Genomic DNA, 24,267 nt, shown 5'->3' on the forward strand with positions numbered 1-24,267 from the left:
GGTGTCGGGAATGGTGCTGAAATTGTCCTATTAGGTGACATGAATGCCCCCATACAGGATTTAGATGGATATACCGACGATAACGGGAAGTCAATGCTAGACCTTTGTGAGCAACATAACCTCGTTATCGTGAATACAGGCCCTAAGTGTGAAGGGCAGATCATGTGGGAAGTGGGAAAGCGGCAATCAACCATTGATTACTGTGTGATGACAGAAGGAATTCATGATAATTTGAGAGAAATGGTCATCGATGAGGAAGGGTTTAGCAGCGTAGGGAGTGACCATAAACGCATCATTTTGAAAATGCGATATGTAGTTTTGAAAGAGAGCAAGGAGCGCAAAATGGCCAGTCCTAATTTGAACGCTGAAAAGATAGCAAATATTGTCACTAGAGTCGAGCAAGAACATGGCGAATGGCCAAGTAAAGAGTGGGAATATGGTGAGCTTCTAAGCGTAATAATGACATAAATACGGAAAGGGAAACAACATGTTCGGTGGAAAGGAAAAAAGAAACCGAAAAGCTGGTGGAACAGGGAGATACGAGAAGCGATCGCCGAACGACAGACAGCATCCCGAGAGCACAGGCAGGCAAAGAAGGCGCAGTTGCCGCCGGATGAAGTAACTAGTAAATAAGAAATATACCGGGAGAAAAAGTGTATGGTTCAAATACAGGTGCAAGCAAAATTAAAAGGTGAAAGTGAACGTTGGTTGGCAGAAATACATGAGAAAAAGAAGGCCGCACCTAGAATATTTTGGAACCACATAAAATTATTAGGCAGGAAGTCAACAAGTATCCAACAACTTGTCCTAGACGAAGATGAAAACAGACTGGAAGGAGAAGCGCCAATAAATTACATCCGAAAACTAACAGCCGAATCTTTCCAAGGCAATGACGAGGTTGTACTTGAAGAAAAAATGAGCATGAAAGAGACCTAAGCGCACAGCCACTGGGCTAGACGAGGTTCCCGTTAGGCTGATTAATGAACTAGGACCAAAAAGTAAGGAAGCTCTGGTGAAAGCAGTGGAAAAAACTTTAAAAGATAGACGAATAGCAGACAGTTGGTGACAAAGTTGAATGAATTTAATTTATAAAGGTATGGGCGAGAAACAGAATTCACTCGTATAGACCGTTGACCATTACATCGGTAATATACAGGCTAGGAATGCAGGCAATCAAATTAAAGCTGCAAGCATGAGTAGAGAATAACGGAATTTTGGGAGAACTTGAGAATGGCTGAAGAATAGGTAGGCGTATGAATGATAACTTGTTTGTTCTTACTCAGTGTATTGAAATATCAAAAGCAGAAAGCAGACCGTTGTATGCGGCCTTTTTAGACATTACAGGAGCCTACAACGTAGACCGCAACATTTTGTGGGATATTCTGGAAGGGGAAGGCTTAGGTAACGATTGTCTACAGCTTTTGAGAGAGATTTACCTAGAAAATACCGATTGCGTTGAATGGGAATGGATGAGGAGCGAGGAGAAAGTTGATATCAACAAGGGACTGAGGCAGGCGTGCCCTTTATACCCACTGCTGTTTATGATGTACCATATTTACTCGAATTTAGGCTGACCTCGATTCTAAGCCTACCCCCTAAAGTCCGAAGCCAAACAAATATATATATATGTAACCTCCAATGTAGGCCTAACAAAAAAAGCGACGACAGCGTTCACAAAATGTAAACAGCATTTATTGAATCTGAACGTGCAGAGCTCATTCAATGTTGGCGTCGCTGCTAGACGCATCGCTGTGTTCCTTGTCACTGTCACCTTCAAACAGTGCACTATCTTCGGTACCGTCAAGTGCATTAGATATGCTGCACTTTTTAAAGGCGCATATCACTTTTTAGGCGCAAGAAGGAAGTAATATCGGGTTTAATCTCTCACACAAACAGGCGGGAACAGTAGTAGAGCAGCAGCTCCCAGGTTTATTTTACGGGGACGACATTGTGTTGCTAGCTAACAAGCAATGTGATTTGCAACGTCTGGCTAGGAATCTGTGGACAGGAAGGCAACAATTTAGGTTTGAAATTTAGTGTTAGAAAATCAGGTGTTATCGTATTCAATGAAAACAGTGAACAGACAGTCGAGATACAGGGCCAGGAAATACCTCGGGTAACAGAATATACATACCTTGGTATATAGATAAACGAAGGTAATAGATATTTGGAAACACGGGGAAAAAATATAACAGTGAAGGGGAAGAGAAATTCAACCGTAATGAAGCACAGAGCGCTATGGGGATACAATAAATACGAGGTCCTCCGAGGTATGTGGAAAGGTGTAATGGTTCCAGGACTTTTGGAAATGCGGTTGTTTGCTTTAAATCAGGGGTACAATCAGGACTCGACGGGAGCCAAAGGTCAGTGGGTCGCCTCGCATTAGGCGCTCACGGGAAGACAACGAATGAAGATGTGCAGGGTGATATGTGCTGGACTAATTTTGAAGTGAGGGAAGCTCACAGTAAAATTGAGCATGAAGAACGGCTGAGGAATATAGAAGTAAATGGGCTGGGAGAGTGTTCAGGTATCTGTACAGGAAAAACATTGATTCAGAGTGGAGGAAAAGAACTAGGAAGCTTACCAGCAAGTATGCGGCCTGTAGGGTGGGCAACACAGCAACAAATAAGGTCAAGCGGAAAGTCAGAGAGGCTGAAATAATCTCTTGGGTGGCGGCCATGGAAAAGAAACCTGCCGTGAGTAACTACTTAAGAGGAAAAAACGAAATCAAGAGAGAAACAATCTGTGTTAACTCAAAGGGAAGCTCATTACTTTTCGAAGCGAGATCGGGATGCCCTAGAACACGCACCTATAAAGCGAGATATAAGACGGAAGAAGAAGCATGTGCTTGCTGTGGTAAAGCTAGGGAGACTATGGAGCATGTTTTATTGGAATGTTAAGACGTCTACCCAGCGGTCGATTTAGGCGTCACTGGCCTCCTTGAAGCACTTGGGTTCAGCGAGAGCAGTGGAAAAGCAAACATTTCCGCAATAGGAATTAGTAAGAGGCGATTAGAGGATTGGTGGAAGAGAAGTAGGGAAACGACAAAAGAACGGAGACGTACAAAAGCACAGTTCGAAATAGGGGATCAGAAAATTTGGGTGGGGTAGTTCATAGTGTTTTTTTTCTTCTATTTTTTATTGTTTAACCTAGGTAGGAGATTAGGCAGTGTAATAGCAAGAGCTTGGTGGCGCAACCCACCGCCCTGTTCCAAAGGGGACGCGCATAACATCCATCCATCCATCCATCCATCCATCCATCCATCCATCCATCCATCCATCCATCCATCCATCCGTCCATCCATCCGTCCATCCATCCGTCCATCCATCCATCCATCCATATATGGTTGTATATGTGTTCAATAAACGGCTTTTTACATCGGAACGGCTGGAGTCTGGCTCCCACCTTCAAAAATACCACAGGGACCACCCGAAGCATTGTACCCGCTTAAAGGGAAGCTGAAGAGTCTGTCGAATTCAATAAGACGCTCATATACGAATGCGGGAACCTTATAGACCATGCCGGTAAATTTTTTTTTTTTTTTTTTTTTGGGGGGGGGGATTTTTCGCTTAGGAGCGACGTAATGGTCGGTTAAAATTGCGCTGTAGCTCCGCCCCCCGTCGAGCGCCGCGCGCTGCTGCTGACGCTGACGATGCGAGCGGAGACCGGAAACCGCGGCGTAGTGACTTCAGCACTGGTGTTCCGTTCCTTCGCACTCTCCCTGATCGTGCCTGACCGTGCTTATTTCTGCGTGCGTGCCGTCCTAATCTGCTTCGCTCGACCTTTGTTTGTGTGTATATAGGAGTGGTAGTTGACGTGCGCAGCATCAGTTGAACTTGCAGGCCGATCATGCCGGCGTCCTGTGCAGCCTACGGTTTCACGAACACCAGTGGCCGCGACGATGTTCCGATGTTCCATTAGTTCCCGCAAGACAAGAAGCTTTCAGCTAAGTGGGAGGCTGCTGTGAAGCGAAAGAACTTCAAGCGCTCAAGAACAACAGTGCTGTGCTCTAACCACTTCCATGACGACGTTTACAACCAGAGTTTATCAATAATGCGTGCTTGGGTTCTCCTTCGTGTTGGCACGCTGAGCGGAAGGTGCGAGTTAATCTCCCACCCTTGACGCAGGTTTCATCGCCAAGTGCAGCGAATTTTCTATTCGCGCGTGTGTTGTGAAACAGCCTGCTTGCAGCTACCATAACGCAGTGCAAGTGTAAAGTTTGCATGTGTTGGAAAGCCTGCTCACGCCAGGACATTGCGCTCCCCCTTCTCTCGCACACATAGAGAAATCGACAATCTCACGTAGCCGACGGAATTCGCCGGTTACGAGTAGCGTGCGGATGGCGCGCTGATGATCGAAGGTTTTATACTACACGTGCTACAACAGCCGGTAAATTTTTCCCTCGCTTAAACCGTCTGTGTAGATTGCCGACAGCTTTGGGGTAGCGCACAAATGCCGAAGATCGCATCACCGCTTACGTTCTACGAGGAGGCATGCAGGAACATAACACTACAGTTGTTTGCCCGGAAACGTACTCACTGGATCGCTGAATGCAGCTTAGCAAAAAACACACTCGCCAAAGAACATTTCCTACACAAGGAGATGCTAACACTTCGCCTTCGTTCGCGTGGAAAGCACTGCTCGGACCAGCATGTTTTGCTTCTTGGAGAGGCCGGCTCTTCGCAATCGGCTCGTACATGTAGGGAGTGAAGTATAAACTCCATACAAGTGATCTTGCACGCGACAGCGACAAGCGAGGCGATGGCTGTCGCGCTGACTCGTCGCCTACAAGCCGAACTCCATGTGAGCGACGGCTTTGAGCGAGGATTTCCCGGTATGAGGGCAGCAATATACGCGCCGAAACTAGCGTGACGCATGCTTTATCAATTTAAGTTGATGTATTTTACTGTAAAAAGGAGCATAAAATATTTCTGTAGGTCTTGCACTAGGTTCTCATTATTGAACGTGTAAAATTAAGTACTTTGCTCGTTCCGTGCGACAAACAGTAGTATTTGAGTTATGTACATTCAGTTCCGGCTTCGCACTATTGTCTAGTCGCTCATAGCACTTCCGGGCGACGAGCGACGAGTTCTAGATTTCTAGAAACGAACGATCGAGCGACAACACCGAGCGATCTGTTCAAGCGACGGCCTGTTTTGTCGCTCGAAGCAGTCGCCCGTCGCCGTCGCGCGCAATATCACTCTCGTGGGGTTTGGACTTAACGCCGAACTCCTCAGAGAAACGCAAGCTCTCGAAATTTTTCATGACCGTCTCAGCAAAATAGCACCAAACTACCTTGCACCATGCTTCATGTGAAGCGGCAGCAGTCGGTCCGGACGAACACCATTGTTGACGTCACGAGGCGCACGACCAATCACAGGCGGAAACGACGCGCGCGAGCTGCCCCGAGTCTGCTGCTTCTGCACTTTTCGTCGAAATAAAATCTGTTTGCGCTTTCTTTCGCTCAATTTCGATGCGATATTCGAATTCAGTGGGTTGAAAACCACGACGTACTGCTCTCCACTCATTTTTTCGGGAAAAGCTTTCAGCTTCCCTTTAAGGACGTCAGCCAACGGTGCTAGCATTTGTCAGCTCACTACCTCGCCAGAAGACAGTCAGGTAAACGCATTATGGGGGGGGGGGGGGGGGGGGGGCTGACCGGCGACGCAGTGCGCGCCATCGGAGTCGTGAGCGTCGCGCTCCGACGCGCAGGGCCGGATTAAGAAAAATGGGGGCCCTGGGCTAATGCGCATGCAGGCCCCCTTTCCCTATACTGACCCCCCACCCCCTGTCGCCTGCTACGCTACTGGAAATATGCCATGTTTCGTTTTAATTCCACCAAATTAAAGGGAACGAAAGTGCCTTCAACGGGATTATTATTCTTGTTATTATTATAAGGAAAACAACAATACTTGCTTGAAACGCGTGCTGTTGTAAATACCAACACATATGTTCACTTTGTGATTAATCTGCATTCTTTTTTCAGCAAAAGCTAGGCTTTAAGGAAAAGTTTAGTGCACTCAAGACGAACAAGAACGTAGAAAAGGCAACACAGCTCAGATGTCGATCCTTCTGAAGCAAGTCTTTGTTTGCATCACTAAGTTTAATCCCGTGAGGAGATGCATGGTTGTATCCAAAACATTCTTTATTAAAACTCAAGCATCAGACTGCAATAATCGTTATACACGTTACTCTATAAATATGCAATAGATATATACAATACTTAAGGCAATACAAACACCATAAAAACACAGTAGAATACACATGAAAATTACCAACTGTAAATACAAAACATTATTTGAAAATATTTTTGTTAAAGGTAAGACAAGCAAGGACGACACCAAATAAACGTGGCACTATCAAAAACAGCAAAAATACAGTTCTTTGTAAGCACGCTAAATATCACACGAATAACAAACAAGAGACGAACAACGAAGATTTGCATATCTTGAATTACACTGCTCAGCGTTTCATTGGCAATGTGGAGGCTGGGAGGCGACACAACGAACTTACTGGAACTATTCATGTATAGCACAAACAGTACTATATAGTCCTCTTTTAAAATTGCATCGTTCGCGCCTTCGCTTTGGCGAAATCCGATATAGTCTGTTCGAAGGATAGATCGCGGAGTAGGTCACTTTCAATGGACATGATAGCAAGCGAGTTAACCTTGTCGTCAAGGAGGCTCGAACGAAGACGATTTTTTATCAGCGACAACTTGGAAAACGATCGTTCGGTCTCACAGTTTGCCACGGGTGTGCTGAAGTACATTCGCAAAGCAATAGAAAGGTTCGGAAACACATCAATAAGCTTCCTTTCATGCAGCAACTTCGTTATTCTCAGGGGACTCGTGTCCTGGCACTCAGAGTTGTGCAGAAAGTTCGCAAATTGAATGATTTCAGCGGAAAATGCTGGCTCCAAATTATTTTTGTAGGTTTTCACCAACATCTCAGCCTGCAGTGCCAGAGAGGCCTCGCTCCCAACTTCTGTCAGCAATTTTAATAATCCGAACTTTTCGCAGAGTTCAGTGTAGGCAGCCTTTCGCACTCGCAAAGCAGAGCCTAGACTGTCAAGTACAACATTGTAGGTCTCTACGATAAACTTTTTTCTACCTTGTAGCGTATTATCGCTTTTTCCGTCCGGGTGCTTACTCAAAACGATGCGTTTGCCCTCATCCTGATAACATTGATTGGTACTTAGCGTGCGTGCTCTCTCTGCGAATGTATCAAAGAGAGGTCGCAAAGAATTAACAAAGCCTTTTAGAGAGCTCAGCAGGTCTACAGCAGTTGAAATGTCTAGGCCTGGTTTCTGAAGTGCTACGCTCGTTTTGTCAAAGCGCTCCAAGATTTCACTCCAGAAAATCGCCATGAATGCAGTCTCTAGTTTTGTCATTTTCTTGGAGAGAGAGTGCGCTTCGTTCCTAGTGTCACCGTTTTCTTCCTCGTTCTTTGATATAGCTTCAAGGCAACACAAGACTGCATTGAAATTTTTCAGAATGGCCTTACATTATTACATTACATCTGAATTACAGTGAAAAATTTGACTGCCTCAAGGCAACTGTCAACGCTACACGTGCCAACTAAGTGGCGAAGACTGCGAATTCGTTCAGGTGTTTGATTGGAGCTTGCAGTCCTTTGTATTTTCCTGACATATTACTCGCATTATCGTAAGCTTGGCCCCTACAATCATCAATTGAGATGCCATTGGTCGTGAAAAGGGACATCACGGTATCGAAAAGATACAAGCCGGTATGCGATTCAATTGGAACAAATCCAAGAAAGCGTTCGTACACTTTCCCATTTAAATAGTATCGTAAAAAAACTGGCAGCTGATCAACGGGACTGAGGTCTGGAGTCGAATCAACAATTAAAGAGAAGTATTTTGCGCATTTCACTTCGTCAACGAGACGTTCCTTGATAGCCTTTGCCATATGCTCGATAATTTCATCACAAATGGTTTTTGACAGATACGATGGGTGACCTTTTCCTTTGTTCCCTTAGCGTTGGAGGTGTTCCTTTAGATAGACATCAAACTTGGCAATGGCCTCAAGCACTCCCATTTAATTGCCATTTCTGGGTGAACCAAAAATCTCCTCACTGCCCCTAAACGCTAGGTTGCGCTCAGCTAGACGCTTAACTACAACGACTACGCGCTTCAACACCTCTGTCCAGTAAGCGGTCTCAGTGACAAGATGCTTAACCAGCTCCTTGTCAATTGTGCTGCTCGAGTTAGAGCGGGCGAGCCATGCTGCCACGTAGTTCCGGTGCTCGACGCTATTTTCATGTGTGCAAACCTTTTCTTCTGCTCTTTTCCAATCAGAAAAGCCTTGCGTGGTGAAAGCACTGGGGTTGCTTGAAATCGAAAATAGTTTGCACATGAAACAGTAAACGGAACCTTTGGACTCTGAATACATTAACCAGTGTCGCTCGTACGCCTCCCCATTTACAGCCTTTCGCACGAAAAGATGAGGTGACATACAGCGTTTCTGAGTTTTGTATTGCCTTTCGGAAGACGGAAAATTTTCTGCCCGATCTGGAATATACAATGGCCCTTTCTCGAGACATACACTCCAAAAGCTGTCAATAATAACGTTCGCGGCCACTTAGCAGGGTCACTTCGGAGAATCTCGCAACGTACCTCTTGCTGCGGGGGTGTCTGTACTTCTCTGTTGCCGAAACGAGAAGCCGTCTCATTCGTCCTCTCGAGGCACACTTTGTGGGTGGGAACATCATTATTTGAAGCCAAACTAATAGGAAACAAGTGAGTCGGTTCTTGGAGTGTTGTTTCCTGGCGCTCGTCAGTAGAAGGAGGCTCATCGGGAAGGTTTGGCACGTGTTGATCAGCAGTAGCAGAAATCGGGCGTGGCGGACCGGACACCTGGAGCTCTGTGGCAGGGGCCCGGCAGAGTAGCATAGACGTTGCTGACTCAGGAACAGGACAGGGTTCGGTTAGCGTCGGTTGCTCAGAAATATGAACGACCGAGGTTGGCACCGTTTTCACAGGATCCAGACAACGAAGATGAGTCAAACCTTGCTTCTTGCCGGGAAACCGTGGTGATGGAGTTGGCAAGTGCTCCACAGAAGCACAGTCGGTACTATAGGGAGTTTGACACGGGCTCTGTGTAGAGCCATCATACTGCTCCGCGGAAGCTACATTCAGTAGGTACTCTGTCATCTTTGGTAGCTTCTTTTCACGCTCTTCTCTTTCTAACTTCGGCTTTCGTTTAGACGCATCACTTTGATGGTTCTGACCGAGCATTTTCGCATGAATGGATGCTAATTGTTCACCGGGCGCTTCGTCAGTCCGACGCAACAGCAGGTGTCTAACGGTGGCTGTCCCGATGACTGGCGCACGCTGCCTGGATGGTTCGTGGCTGGCCGAGAGTAGTGCGTCCCCCAGGAGCTCCTCAGTGGGCGGGCTTATGCAAGCTCAACCGGCGGCTCGGGGCTGAATCGCAGGCCGCGATCAACTTCCTTTTATAGAAGAGCGCCGCGTCTGTCTGTTACTAGCGCCAAAGCAGGCGTTCACATACGCATAGAGTTCCTTGTACAAATTCCCTCCTCCGTACAAACTCACTCCTTCTCCCGTTCCGGTCTCATCTTCCTATTGGCTAGGAGCAACCTTCTGTTCTGGCAGGTTCTCGATTTTTTCTTTCGCCCCGTCGATGCCGAGCGCGAGAACGAAGGGGAGAGGGCGACTACTAGCGCGGGCGAAGTTACGCGCCCTCCGTCGCCTCTGAGTCATCTTTTTCTACTTTCTGGAAAGTTCGACGGCAAGTCTGACCTACTTTTTCCGTCCAGCGCGCGCGAGAGTGCGCAGCCACTAGGGAGGAATGGGCCCTGCAGACAGGCCTTTGTGTCCAGCTCTCCAACTTCCCCCTTCATCATCATCAGCCTGGCTAAGCCCACTGCAGGGTAAAGGCCTCTCCCATACTGCTCCAACTACCCCGGTCATGTACAAATTGTGGCCATGTTGTCCCTGCAAACTTCTTGATCTCATCCGCCCACCTAACTTTCTGCCGCCCCCTGCTACGCTTCCCTTCCCTTGGAATCCAGTTCGTAACCCTTAATGACCATCGGTTATCTTCCCTTCTCATTACATGTCCTGCCCATGCCCATTTCTTTTTCTTGATTTCAACTAAGATGTCATTAACTCGCGTTTGTTCCCTCACCCAATCTGCTCTTTTCTTATCCCTTAACGTTACACCCACCATTCTTCTTTCCATAGCTCGTTGCGTCGCCCTCAATTTAATTAGAACCCTTTTCGTAAGCTTCCAGGTTTCTGCCCCGTACGTGAGTACTGGTAAGACACAGCTGTTATACACTTTTCTCTTGAGGGATAATGGCAACATGCTGTTCATGATCTGAGAATGCCTGCCAAGTGCCCCCCAGCCCATTCTTATTCTTCTGATTATTTCAGTCTCATGATCCGGATCCGCGGTCACTACCTGCCCTAAGTAGATGTATTCCCTTACCACTTCCAGTGCCTCGCTACCTATCGTAAACTGCTGTTCTCTTCCTAGACTGTTAAACATTACTTTAGTTTTCTGCAGATTAATTTTTAGACCCACCCTTCTGCTTTTCCTCTCCAGGTCAGTGAGCATGCCTTGCAATTGGTCCCCTGACTTACTAAGCAAGGCAATATCATCAGCGAATCTCAAGTTAATAAGGTATTCTCCATTAACTCTTATCCCCAATTCTTCCCAATCCAGGTCTCTGAATACCTCCTGTAAACACGCTGTGAATAGCATTGGAGAGATCGTATCTCCCTGCCTGACGCCTTTCTTTATTGGGATTTTGTTGATTTCTTTATGGAGGACTACGGTGGCTATGGAGCCCCTATAGATACCTTTCAGTATTCTTACATACGGCTCGTCTACACCCTGATTCCGCAATGTATCCATGACTGCTGAGGTTTCGACTGAATCAAACGCTTTCTCGTAATCAATGAAAGCTATATATATAACGGTTGGTTATATTCCGCACATTGTTCTATCACCTGATTGATAGTGTGAATATGGTCTATTGTTGAGTAGCCTTTACGGAATCCTGCCTGGTCCTTTGGTTGACGGAAGTCTAAGGTGTTCCTGATTCTATTTGCAATTACCTTAGTAAATACTTTGTTGGCAACGGACAGTAAACTGATCGGTCTATAATTTTTCAAGTCTTTGGCGTCCCCTTTCTTATGGATTGGGATTATGTTAGCGTTTTTCCAAGATTCCGGTACGCTCGAAGTCATGAGGCATTGCGTATACAGGGTGGCCAGTTTCTCTAGAACAATCTGCCCACCATCCTTCAACAAATCTGCTGTTACCAGATCCTCCCCAGCTGCCTTCCCCCTTTACATAGTTTCCAAAGCTTCCGTTACTTCTTCCGGCGTTACTTTGGGGATGTCGAATTCCTCTAGACTATTCTCTCTTCCATTATCGTCGTGGGTGCCACTGGTACTGTATAAATCTCTATAGAACTTCTCAGCCACTTGAACTATCTCATCCATATTAGTAATGATATTGCCGGCTTTGTCTCTTAACGCATACATCTGATTCTTGCCAATTCCTAGTTTCTTCTTCACTGCTTTTAGGCTTCCTCCGTTCCTCAGAGGATGTTCAATTCTATCCATATTATAGTTCCTTATGTCAGCTGCCTTATGATTGTTGATTATCTTCGAAAGTTCTGCCACTTCCCCCTTCACTCTTCCACAACCCTAGCCCGAACAGTGAACATTCCATGCCCCACGGCACGCGGACCAAAGCACCGTGTGACGTCTTCTTTCCTTTCCTGTCTAGGCTCTGACATCAGGCTCATCATCATCTGCTATCGGACTCATCCTCCCCCGCCCAAATTACCATCACGGTAAAGAAAAGTCGAATGGGAGGCACTGTTGGGTACTGCAGCACATCCTTTCTATGAGAAGGACAGCGACGGAACTATTTGAAAGGTGGAGGGTGGCGTGGTGGTGACGAGGGGCAAGGGAGATTTAGGTCATCATCCCACATTACATGTTTAGGTGTCTCCCTTTTGCTCCTCCTCTCCAGACAGCACTGGACAGACGGAGGGACAGGAAACCACGAAAACATTTCCAAGCAAACGCACCTCGCTTCGTAAGAAAGAGGGCCCCGCAGTGTTGGCGGGGGATTACTGTTTTTGCAGCACGACAAGCTCTCCCTAAATGATCAGGCTAAACGCATGCTGTTACATTAGGCGGGGGGGGGGGGGGGGCGTCTGCTCGTTCTGGTTTACTCGCTTCATACGTGTCGCTCGAAGTTCCGTTGCCCATGGTTCCATATACTAAGCAGGTTAGAATAAATGAGCCCCCTTCTCCTACTGTCCGAGGTGAGGCCCTGGGCTGCAGCCCCCCCCCCCCCCTTTGATGCAGCGCTGCCGATGCGCGCTCCTCCGGCAGTTCGCTGGCCATCGGTGCTGGCGGCGTTTCTCACGCTACTGCTCTTGCGTTTCGGTGACTTCATCTGAACACCTCCGACCACTGATGGCGGTCTGTTGTCGTATTACAGGAGTGGGACGGCGACCGCATAGGCCAGCGGAAAGTACGGCGCGGCCACCCGTGCAAATTTTGACAGCTTTGGTCGGTCTTGCCTTGGCTAGGCAAGGTGCCGCGTAGCCACCAACGGGCCTAGCCAGCATTTCGGCCGGTTCAGGCGGGAGGCGATCTTCGCTGTACGTGCCACATGGGCACGCTCTTACGCCCAGCCATGAAAGTGAACTTCGGTATGACCTCCAAATGGATATTTCGCAGTAAGCCAACGTGTCATTAATACAGTAAACAAAAAGAACGTGTCATTATTTATTGGTCTGCGGCCGCTAAAGCTGCCTGCCGGTAGTGCCGGTTCGCTCCGCTCCCCTTGACAGGAACCCTCCGTGTAAGGCTTTTGTTGTAAAAAATAACATGCACTGCGGAAGTCAAAAGGGAGAATGATATAGAGGTTTACAGCTGTGCAGCTTCCGTTGTTGGCAAGGCGTCGGAGCCGACAGGATAGCGACGCCAGAGCGGGCTGTAAAGTTTGGAGTCGGGCATGACTTAGATTAGAGGTACAGTATCTACATAAGGAAGTTGCAGTTCATCAGTCTAGCATGACTGCGAGAGAAAGCACACTGAGGAGTCGCGCAACAGTTCCTTAAATACACTCTGTCCTCCCTAGGTCCCTAGGTGAGGGAAAACATTCGACCAGAGTCATTGTGGCCAAGCCGCCTTTGAGGTGGAGGGCTTACACACACTTCCGCACAGGTTTCAATGCCCCTACCAAGGCGAGACGGTCTTCGCAGAATTGGGTCTTGCCCTAGGGTGGCGCCTCTTAATCCCCGAGCTGACCCCCGCATAGTGCTGCCGTGGTTCTCCATTGCCTTGCGTCTTGAAAGGCGCGTGGGACGGTGCTGCCAAATACATTCCCTCAGGAACTCCCCCGCTCCCGACAGACCAGGTCGGTGATTGCGAGTTCACTAACAAAGCCAGGTTCGCCGACCTCGTCCCGGTATTCCGGCGACGAAGAGTTGCTCACTCGGAGTATTGTCTTCCTCACACAGTCAGCCGCCGCAGCAGACATGGTGACGCCAAGAGGCGGCGGAATGACGCCTTGTCGTCCTTTCGAAGCAAGTCTCCACAGTAGATCTAGTGGCGCCGTTCGGTTGGAGACTGACGGTCGGTTCCTAGAAAACGCCAACCCCGCTGCTGCAGCTGGCTGGGAAAACTTTGCACGTCGGCACGGCACCCCTGCAGGCCGTTCCTAACAGGGCCCAGGTGGCACTTCCCTTTTCCTGCTCAGGCTTATGGTTCAAGGCAACGGGTCACTTGGAGGACGCTAGTTTTCAAGCGGTTGGTCACAGTTTAAGCGACATGGTTAAGGTCACGTCAACTTTATTTCGCCGCAATTCGAGTTAAAATCTTCCCAGTGGGGAAAACTGGGGAAAATGTGGAGCGGTGACTGCGCACAGGAATAGTTGCGCAGGCTGGTGCGACAATTGTCTGGGAACGTGGCACCACCGAAACGGAATACGGGGGATCCTGGCTCCCACGCATTTCCTAGCGACTGGAACACCTCAGGCATTGTAAGGGTCATCATTATTAACAGCAGCAGGCTATTCTTATGTCCACTGCAAGTTATAACTCTATAACCATTGCAAGAGGAAGGCATTTCCCAGCGACCTCCAATATGTTGCCCCTATCTTACGCTATAGCTGACTGCAAACTGTGCTGGCCAATTTCCTAAGTTCATCACACCACCTAATCTTGTGGAGCCCGATCGACTGCTCTTATACCCTTGGCACCTATTCGGTTAACTGCCCTACGCATTACATGGCCTGCTCAGCTGCATTACCTCCCCCCCCCCCTTTAATGATAATTAGAATACCGCCTACCCCCGCGATATGGATCCACAGTGCCTGGGTAGCCGATTCTGTAACATTGATTCTACAATCCAGCGGTGTCGATGAACGAATTCACACCGCTGTGTTTCTAACGCTTTTCGTTACATCGCTCAGCTTTGTTAACCGTCAAGTTTCCGCCTTCCTTGCTAGCACCGGTAGAACGCAAAAGTGTGCACTTTTCAAGGATAGTGGTAAGCTGGGCCGGTAACTCCGGTAATGCATTACCGATTTGGTAATGCTTGTCGTATGCGCACCAACCCCCATTTCTAATCTCATGATCAAGGTCCCCGGTGAATATATATATAATAACATGACCCAGATAAGCGTACTCTTACAGATTCTAGAGGCTGGCTGCTAATCATGAATTCTTGTTCTGTTGCCAGGCTGTATTATGCTTTTGTCTTCTGCATATTATTAACCCCATATCTTACACTTTCTCGGCTAAAGTACTCAATCATCCGTTGCAATGTTACCCCAGCATTGCTGAACGGGACAATGTCATCTGCAAACCATAGACTGCTGAAATATTTGCCGTTCATCCTCACTCCTAGTCCTTCGCAGTCATTTAATAGCTCGACTGCTTCTTCTAAGCACGCAGTGAATAACATTTGGCGATTCTTTTTCTTGATCGGTACTTTTTCCGGTTTTCTTATGCTCGAATTAGGCTAGCTCCAGGGTATTTATAGATATTTGCCAATATGTTCACGTATATGCTTTCTGTACTCCTTGCGCAGCTGCCTTCATGACTACTCTGTGACCACAAAATCAAGTGCATTTTCGTAATCTATGAGAGCCGTATATATATATATATATATATATATATATATATATATATATATATTGTTACGGTGGGAAAAGAGGGCAAGGTCGTCGATGGTGAAGACGGCGAAGTGGCAACAGCCTCTCGGGATTCTCGGCTGCCGTTATATACGCCGTGTAAATACATCTTGTAAATATTTTTATACCCGTGACATTTTGGTGGAGGTGCGGGGTACGCCGGCTTGACTGGGCGCAAATGGCAAAGAATGCTCCGGTGTCCAGTAGCCCGAGCTCACGCACGCGATGCGTTGCGCCGCAGAATTGTCGGCTGCAGCTCTGTCAACACCCCACGAAATAATTGCGCGAATGTGCGGGCTAAAAAGTTTAATTCGCGAAATGGTCGCTAATCGAGTCGCCTTAGCGGAACGTTTCATGTGGGGTGCGCTCGTGCCGTGGGTGGATGCTGGGAGCAGGAGTCGCTAAACATGCAGTGAGGCGTAGTAAGGCGTTGAGGCTCTCGGGTCCCTCTTCCCTTCAGAACGCGCAGCGAAGACGAACAAAGACGGCAGAAAGGGCTTTCAACCAGAGCGGCCGGCGCTCGCGTTTACGGCGAAGCGTTCGTTGCATAAGTGCGGCCGTCAGAAGTCGCGAATGGGATTCTCTGGATCGTCTTCAGACTCGGTGCGGCTAAAGAGTTTGGCGGCGTATGACTCGACAGGCTGTATATACCGTATTTTCGCGATTCTAAGCACGCCCCGATTCTAAGCACCCCCCTTTATTTTCGGGAAAAAATTGCGAAAAATGTTTGCATGCGAATCTAAGCACCCCAAGGCCGCCAAGCGTGCTTGCTCACTCTGTCATCGAACCGGAGCTGTCGGAGTCCCGAGGTGGAATGGCGTCCGCGGCGCGAGTACGCCGTACAGCCGGATTCGCGCCGTTGTTTATGCTATTTTTCGCACTTGTCTCGTCTGATGTCACAGCGTAAAGAGGAAGGGGGGGGGGGGGGGGGGGTCATTCTAATTTTTTCGAATCTAAGCACCACCACCCCCTCACTTTGGGCATCGCAATCGTGAAAAAAAGGGGGTGCTTAGAATCGAGTAAATACAGTAGTCGCGGGCGCTGCGATGTTCAGCTCGCTTTTACTTCCCCTCTCCCGCTCGCTCCGAGAAGCCGCTGCGAAACCTGGCGGTATGTTTCACGCTGTTTCAGAAAACTGTTGTTGTTGTGTGACTTCATGTCACAAGTACAGTGTCTGTGTCAGCTGCACAGAATTTTACCAAAAATAAGGAAACGTGAATTTTGTAAGTATACTTCCCGATATTCTATGAAGTTACGTGTCTTTGTGATTGTTAGGAACTCGGTAGCGTGAAAAATATGGCAGATAAGTAATAACCATATCCTTAATAATTCCTTAATTAGTACTTATAGAGGAAGCACTTCAATTCCAAGAATTGAGGACTCAAAGTAATATTATTAACTCAACAAAATCTTCTTAAACAAAATCGTTTTGGGTGCTACAACCTACAGTAATTTGGCACGGCGGGCGGCGCCCAGTATGACAGTAGCGAAAGAAATATAATATAGTGGACCAGTGACGCAATGGGTCTCGGCTATACCATCTTCAAGCACAGTTGGCACCACCGGTTTCAATGTTTCTATTCCATAACACATACGTGTATATAGCACCCGCTCTGGAATACGCCACAGCTTGTTCGATATATGCAGAAGGAGCGAGAACATCTGTATCGGGTGGCGTTAACTGCGTTTGGAATTGGTAGCACAGACCCATTATTAACAGTGACTATGTTGCTTAGTTAGCAACGTTACTAACTATATCGTTACCAATTCCAGTTATGTTAAGGTAGTAAATGGTTACACAGTAGGAATACGCCTCGTGCACCGCCTATAGAGGCGCCACTGATAGCCACCTAGCGGGCGCTTCCAACAGTACGCGCCGGAGCAGTAGCAGACGACAACTCTTTGCAGCAAGGATGGCTGAAGTTCGCGGCTGCGATTTCTCCTTTGTTCGGGTGCCAGGCTGCTGCTTCTGCGGTGACAGTTGTAGGGAAGACGCTGACCTCTTTGGGAGCGGGTATGAACACGGTGTTACCGGTGTTTGGCACAACATGGTCCACATACGTGTCAGGTGCGTCCCGCAGCCAAACGCCATGAACCCCATTTACATGAAGTGGAGCTCACGTTAACGAGCCGATAAATTTTGTTGGGTAATACGATCTCTCGATCGTTTTTTTTTAATTCTACCCTTGTCGTAATGCTGCTTCTGTACCTCAATAATTAGCACCCGTCGTTAGTGCAGACTTCTATCAAACAAATCCGCACGGTGCGTTGTCTGCATATGCCGTTGTGATTTTGCTGCCCATGAATACATGTGACATCGCCGAATAAGTGCAGTCGAAGTCGCCTCAAGAAGAGTAATTGTGAATTTATTGATGGAAACGCGTAAACTAGTCAACGAAGTCACTAAACGCACGGGTTAATAAAGGCGCGTGTTAGTGCTGTACCGCCGATGCAATTCTGTTGCATACGCCGATGAACTGCCGTTCCAGCTGCAGTGTTTGCAATTTTAAAGTCTCCAGAGGAGCTGCTTGGAAACGTACAAAGCTAAAGTCTGACTAACTTTTCAGTACTTTTTTTTTTATATTACTACAGAGAGGTGCTACATGACATATTTAAAGGCAGAGCAGCGCCAGTCAAAGTAGATGAGCGCTGGCGGCAAGGCCGGGTCTAGTCCTCTGCAGCGTAAGCATAATAAGAAAGAATTTAGTTGAGTACAAAATTCACATGTTGTGAAACAAATCGCTCGGCGTGTTAAGTCTGCTCAAGCAGCATCGAGGTGTGATGACTTGCCAAACGTGACGCGAACTTTTCAGCGAAAAATGGAGCAAAATTACCATATGCAGCAACTATTAGCAATTCTCGCCCTGAACTACCTATCTTATAAACACATAAAAAAAACACAGAATGTCTAAGATGCCCTCGGGCGAATAGAATAAAGCTGTTAAAGAAGCACTTCCTTGGTATCATTCCGATAAGACACAGCGTGATTTATACTCTTTACAAACGAGGCAGGGTGAAAACCTCACAGCTCAAAAGAATCAACAAGAGTTATGCATGGAGCAACTAGCAACAGTTAAACATGTGCGAAGCCACGCATAAGATAGATGTAAAGACATGAAGTGCGCGACAGCTGGTGCGAGGATTTACCGCGCCACATGAAACCAACAATTTCAGTTCATGCAAACTTCAGTAGCTTTAACATACAACGCAATGCGCTCGTGCAGTCGTGCTGCCTAGCTAGCGCAACGCGGAAAAGAAGCGGAAGACAATATAAGCGGCAAACGGCATTCGGAATTTGAGCGAAATGCCGTCTGCACTGCAGACGAACTTCGTCGCTTACGCGTCTAACTATGATCGAGCGAAAAAAAAAAAAACACCGACGAGACAAAGGAAAGGATGAGAACAAAAAATTTCTCGCCGAAGCGACGATCCATTCTTGCTACTGTTGCTCCCGCTGATGAGGCTTTGCGGGAAACGACTAGAACCGTATCGCCGGCACGTTTTCGCCGGTATTTGAGCACCCCACCGTGCAACAATTCTTCGACATTCCTTGAAGCTTCAGCCACCCAACACATGCGAATGGTGTTGCCTATTTTGCTCTGAAAACGCGAACAAGACGGAGAAGCACCGTCAACGACACAACAAACTACGGCGCGCGCCTGGCTCCTCTCCCGTGTGTTCTGCGCAAGGCCGCCACCAGTGGCGCGTCCATCGGCGCGCACTACGCGTATACCGACTACGACGACGTTCTTTTTTTTTTTTTTTTTTTACAAGAGTGATTACTTCATTTAGGAACTACCCGCGTCCCGGACCTCCGCGTTCCAAGTCTTCGTGCATAAACCTGACCTTGGCCGTATTACCGGTCTCGTGACCTGCGGACTCTCGCCGCGCGCCATTTTCCGTAGCATCTTCGACGCAGCTGTTGATCGGACAGCTTCAGTTGATAGTCGGCGTTCGTGTTGTCCACTTCTCTACTATTGTGCCCTGTCTGCACGCCTCACTTCTTTTTTGCATAATGAATCCCTACCAACTAGCTCAGCTTTCTGTCGTTCTAACGTTGATCGGACGCAAGTGCCGAAAAAAATAAATAAGAAGAAACTACAACGCACGGCATAGAATGACTGAAAGCTGAGCTAGTTGGTAAGGATTCATTATGCAAAAAAGAGGTGAAGTGTGCAGACAGGACACAAAAGTAGAGAAGTTAGTTAGACAAAATAAAACGGAACGTTAGGGCAGGTAAACCTGCATTACATTATATTTCGTGTAAATAACAAATTTTTTCTAAAAAGTCGAAGAGGTTAGGAAATAGCACTAGGGGTTCATCTGCTAGTAATAGGGCAGGGTGTAATGGAATGTGCAAATTATAGATGCTGTGTAACAACCTCCGTCTCAGTGTATCGATGTGTGGACATGTTATTAAGATGTGCATGACTGTAAGAGCTTCATTGCATTTTTCGCAAGTTGGCGGGTTTTCTTTTCGGAGAAGGAAATTGTGCGTCAGATGTGTGTGTCCAATTCGAAGTCGACACAAGATCACCTCGTAGAATCGTTGCTGGTGACTGCATGATTTCCACTCGCCAATTATAGGTTTAATTAGATGAAGCTTGTTGCTTAAACAATTGTCCCAATCGCGTTGCCATTTTGACGTCAAGGCCTTCCGAATCGCATTGACACTGTCTTTATATGGAAGTGCTGTATTTTGAATGTTTTTGTATGCTGCCATTGATGCGCATCTATCCGCTGCTTCGTTACCCAATATTCCAACATGGCTTGGTACCCAGCAAAAGTTAATTGATCTGCCATACTTGTTTGGCGATAATGCGTTCAAAATATCGCCTAACAAGGGTTCCCTTTGGGATTTCATGTGTAGAGCCTTCAGTATGCTTAATGAATCTGTGTATATGACAGTGTTTTCAAGTTTGTCAGCAATGATTTTTTGAACTACCGTCCATATTGCGTACACTTCGGCTGTGTAGACAGAGGCATGCTGAGGTAGTCGAACACTTGTTTCCCAATTTTCTGTTACGGCCCCCACACCCACGTGTTTTTCCGTTTTAGAGCCATCAGTATAAAATTCTATGTAGTTTATATACTTGTCTTGAAGAGCGCGGAATTCTTGTATAATGTGTTGATGTGGTGTGTTTCTTTTCTTTAAATGTGTTAGTGTCCAATCACATAACGCTATGAAATCACACCACGGGGGTAAACTTTATGGCTTTCTGGCAACCTGGAGGACTTGCCGAGGGATGTCATAATCCCGATAGTAGCCCTCGTATCGCAAGATAAGCGGCCTAATCATGTTTGGTTTATTTGTATATGTAAGCGTGAGCTGCACTGTGTGACGATGTTGTAGCATATGTGTTGTGGTGAGGATCGGATTCTGAGTCTGTAGGAAAAAGTTAGTAGCGCTCTGCGATGCTGTAAAGGAGGCTCATTACATTCAATATGTAAGCTCTGTATAGGTGATGTTCTGTAAGCACCGCATGCCAGTCGTAGTCCTAGGTTATGGACTGGATCAAGTCGTCGGACGTAAGATAGTCTGGCTGAACCATATGTAATGCTACCGTAGTCTAATATGCTACGCACCAAAGTGCGGTAGATGCGTAGCAGGCATTTATGGTCAGAACCCCACCGTTTCCGAGAGAGGATTTTTAAGATGTTAAGTGCATTGTTCGCTTTGATTTTAATACTATTTATGTGCGTGGGAAAGTTCAATTTTTTATCAAACAGAACACCCAGAAACTTGTGTTCTTGTTTTACGGGTAGTGTGGCATCCTGTAATTTAAGGATGGGATCTGGTTGTAGGCCTCTTTTTTGTGTAAAGACAACACTAATAGTTTTTTTCACTTGAGAAGCGAAAGCCGTTTTCAGATGCCCACTGCGTTAGTTTGTTTAATGTAATTTGAATTTGTCGTTCGCAGGTTGCCATGTTCGATGCACGACACGCAATTTGTAGATCATCCACATATAAGGAATGCATTACAGAGGGTGGAATTACATTATTGAGCGAGTTCATTTTCACGACAAACAATGTTGTGCTTAATATGCATCCCTGAGGTACACCGTGTTCTTAAATAAATACGCGGGACAGCACCGTTCCTAAACGCACTTGGAATGTTCGATCGGACATGAAATCAGAAAGACAGAGTAGAGAAGTGGACAACACAAACGCCGACTATAATGCACGGCAAGCTGCAGACTTGCTTTTACACTTTGTTGGAGTTAGAATGGGTGGGGCGGGAGGGGACCTGGAAGAGCAGGTTTCCCAGTGGCATGTCGTTAATGTGCAAAACACGTTCACGGTCAATGCCGGTATTCTGCCTGATAAGACACGCAACGCTAGTGTATATAAGAAGGTCGGTGCACAGCTGGGCCGCGGACACTCCTATTACCGGCACTGTATCAAGGAATCCGCGGACTTCGAGCGCTGGTGAGTTCTTGGATGCTTGAGGTGACTGATACGACACGCAGTCAGGGGATCTGAAAATGTATTTTTTGAGCGTGGAGGCAGGAGCCAGGACCCATTTCGCCTACACTAACTTTTTTTGTTGTCTCTATGAAACCAAGACTTAATTTCCTGTAATAACAAAGGGAGAGTCGGTTTTCAGGGCTGAGGGAGGCATGCAGCGCTCCCTTGCAATGGAACCTGTGGTGGGGGGGTCCTCCACCCCGGTTCTGGTACCTCGTAACAATCCATATAATGGAGACAGAGTACCGTGAACTACGGAATATGTCGGCAGTGTACGTATATCAGAGCGTACACTCGTGGTGACCATAGCCAAGGCCGTAACCTAGTGAAGGATTAGGGGGTCCTGACACACCCCAAACTATCTCTGCGGCGACATGACGCTCAGCACAAAACTTAAATATATACGTATGTCACTATATGCCATTGCCATGTACATATAATAACACGCGTATACAGGTTCTCCCAACTATCATGCACCAATATTTAAACATACGCTAATGCCGCGTAGCTGGACGGAACCAGGGTAATGTTGCTTGGTGTCGCTTTGAAATACTCAAATTATTTTTTGCATTCCATCAAATGACATTCGTGTTAATTAATTAAAGAACTTCCACAATATTGTAATTAGATGTAAAGTGTCAATGAGAAAATCGTAAAGCAACATGAAAAATACACCTTTCGGTTGCTCAAGGCGTGCTACATGAAAGTGTTTTTTCCGAGCGTGAAAGAAGCCCGCGAATACCGGCAAAGCGCCTCGAGCGGCCAGTCACGTGGCCATTTTAAGTCTTAAAATATGTGAGCATGTGTGAGTGTGTACTCGCTACATACTGCGCCCTGCCCTATGAGGCCACCCTGCCCAGCCCCTCCGCGGAAGGGAGACCTTAAGCACCGAATATGCTGGCGATATTAGCCTGACTGACCACCTGACATGCTACTCAAGTGATGATTGTGATTATCACCTGCAGCACCTAGCGGGAGACACGGATCACTTTCGTGTTGTCCTTTCAGTTCAAAACCTTCTTCATTGCAGGTGAAGATGGCATCTGCGGGCGTATTGTTCCTGGTGGCAGCTGCGCTCTGTGCCGCAGCAGTTGCCGCAGCCGAAGAGCCCAAGCGACCCCAAGACCCGGGCCTATACCCGCACCCACATCCTTGCTTGTACAGGTACATAACGCTTTGGCTGTAGTTGCCATACTGGGACTTTTCACGGAGCCGGAAACACCACAGTCCGTCCAAACTGCCTATGGCGTATCACATCCAAGCCTGCGACCAGATTTTGCTCGCTGTGTGCAAACAGTTTCGCCTGACAGTAAACTGCAGCTCACTAAAGTGTGAAGTGAAAAAAAAAATAATGAATAAAAGAACTCGCGCAGGTATCACATCTGGCAATTTACGGTGCAGCAACTATACGTGTTGCAAATGCTTGAAACCTTTTTGCACCCGAGTTAATTTATACCCGCTATTCAGTGAACCTTACAGTTCTTGCAAATAGTTCTGCGGCTAACGCGAAGTGTACTCAGTGCAGGTGGCAACACGAACCACTTGGTGTCAACTGCATGTACGGTCGCCAAAGTGAACTCTTTGGCAGTGTGAAGTCTGTGATGCGTGCCGACGATTCTACGCATGGCATATGTGACAGATATAAAGTGTCGCGAGGGTGGTTTGGTCGACAAATCGTGCACCTTCCGATACAGAGTCTGTGCACGGTTAAGACTCCACGGCTGTGCTCTGTGGCCACCGGGGCTACTTAGGCCTAACAGCTACTGCCGCACGGTGTCGCAGGTGTACGCTGCGCGGCTGCGACCAGTTCCAGTGCCACTACAATTGCGTCCGCGGCGCCTCCTGCCCGCTGCTGGGTGACTCGGGCACTGGCAAGGGTGGTGCCGAGGTCACCGTCTCCAAGCCGCTCAGCGAGAAAGTGGATGCCTTCGACTACGTGCCAGAGTGAACCTCTCAATAAAAGAGCGCTAACACCCGCAAAAAAAAAAGAAGCTGTTCGTTTGAAATCTCAGTTGTAAAAATTTCGAAAGGGATGGGGGCAGGGCAATCACGTGCCCTGTATGCCCTCCCAATAATCTAGTAACGTTGCTCCCCCCCATCGCTACTAGATACTTTTCATAATCTAGTAACGTTGCTCCACCCACCTTTAGTTAGACCCCTGTTGCCACATGACGATCTCTCCTAGTGTTTTTTTCTCCCTCTAATGGCGGCAACTGTCATGTCCCTCGTGGGAGTCACCTAGAGGCGTGACAGCTGAGCTCTTCGTGATTTAAATATACCGGTTTTCGAGGTCAAGTTAGTTGGAATTCATTACTGCGCCGAAATGTGCAGCGTCGCGCTTTTTAGAAGTTTGCAAGCGGTAAAAATGAACTCTTCGGACGACGGGTTTCAATAACTCTTGCTTATGATCGATTGTTTCACTCTTGCGGTTGAAAAGTTCATTACCTTAATTGTTATGATTATTTATCTAATTGCCACCTCGAATCATTTTCAACATTGTCACGGGCAGTGGCGTAGCTAGGTGTAGGCGAGCTGGAAACGAGAGTTCAAGTTTCCTCGTACGCTGCGGTCCTCATTTAGTGG

At 47.3% G+C, this 24,267-nt stretch overlaps 1 protein-coding gene across 1 annotated transcript in view; it reads left to right on the plus strand.

Annotated features, from left to right (window-relative positions):
- The window catches only part of LOC140213021 (uncharacterized), a 44,017-nt gene extending 20,342 nt beyond the window's left edge, over nucleotides 1-23,675 (plus strand). Inside the window, exons 2-3 of the mRNA XM_072284173.1 lie at nucleotides 22,715-22,848; nucleotides 23,467-23,675. Coding sequence (XP_072140274.1) covers nucleotides 22,715-22,848; nucleotides 23,467-23,632 — 300 coding nt within the window. The 3' untranslated portion in view covers nucleotides 23,633-23,675. The remainder of the gene's footprint in view (nucleotides 1-22,714; nucleotides 22,849-23,466) is intronic.
- The last annotated feature ends 592 nt before the right edge of the window (nucleotides 23,676-24,267 follow it).

Source organism: Dermacentor andersoni, chromosome 8 (assembly GCF_023375885.2).
Source record: "Dermacentor andersoni chromosome 8, qqDerAnde1_hic_scaffold, whole genome shotgun sequence".
NCBI lineage: Eukaryota > Metazoa > Arthropoda > Arachnida > Ixodida > Ixodidae > Dermacentor > Dermacentor andersoni.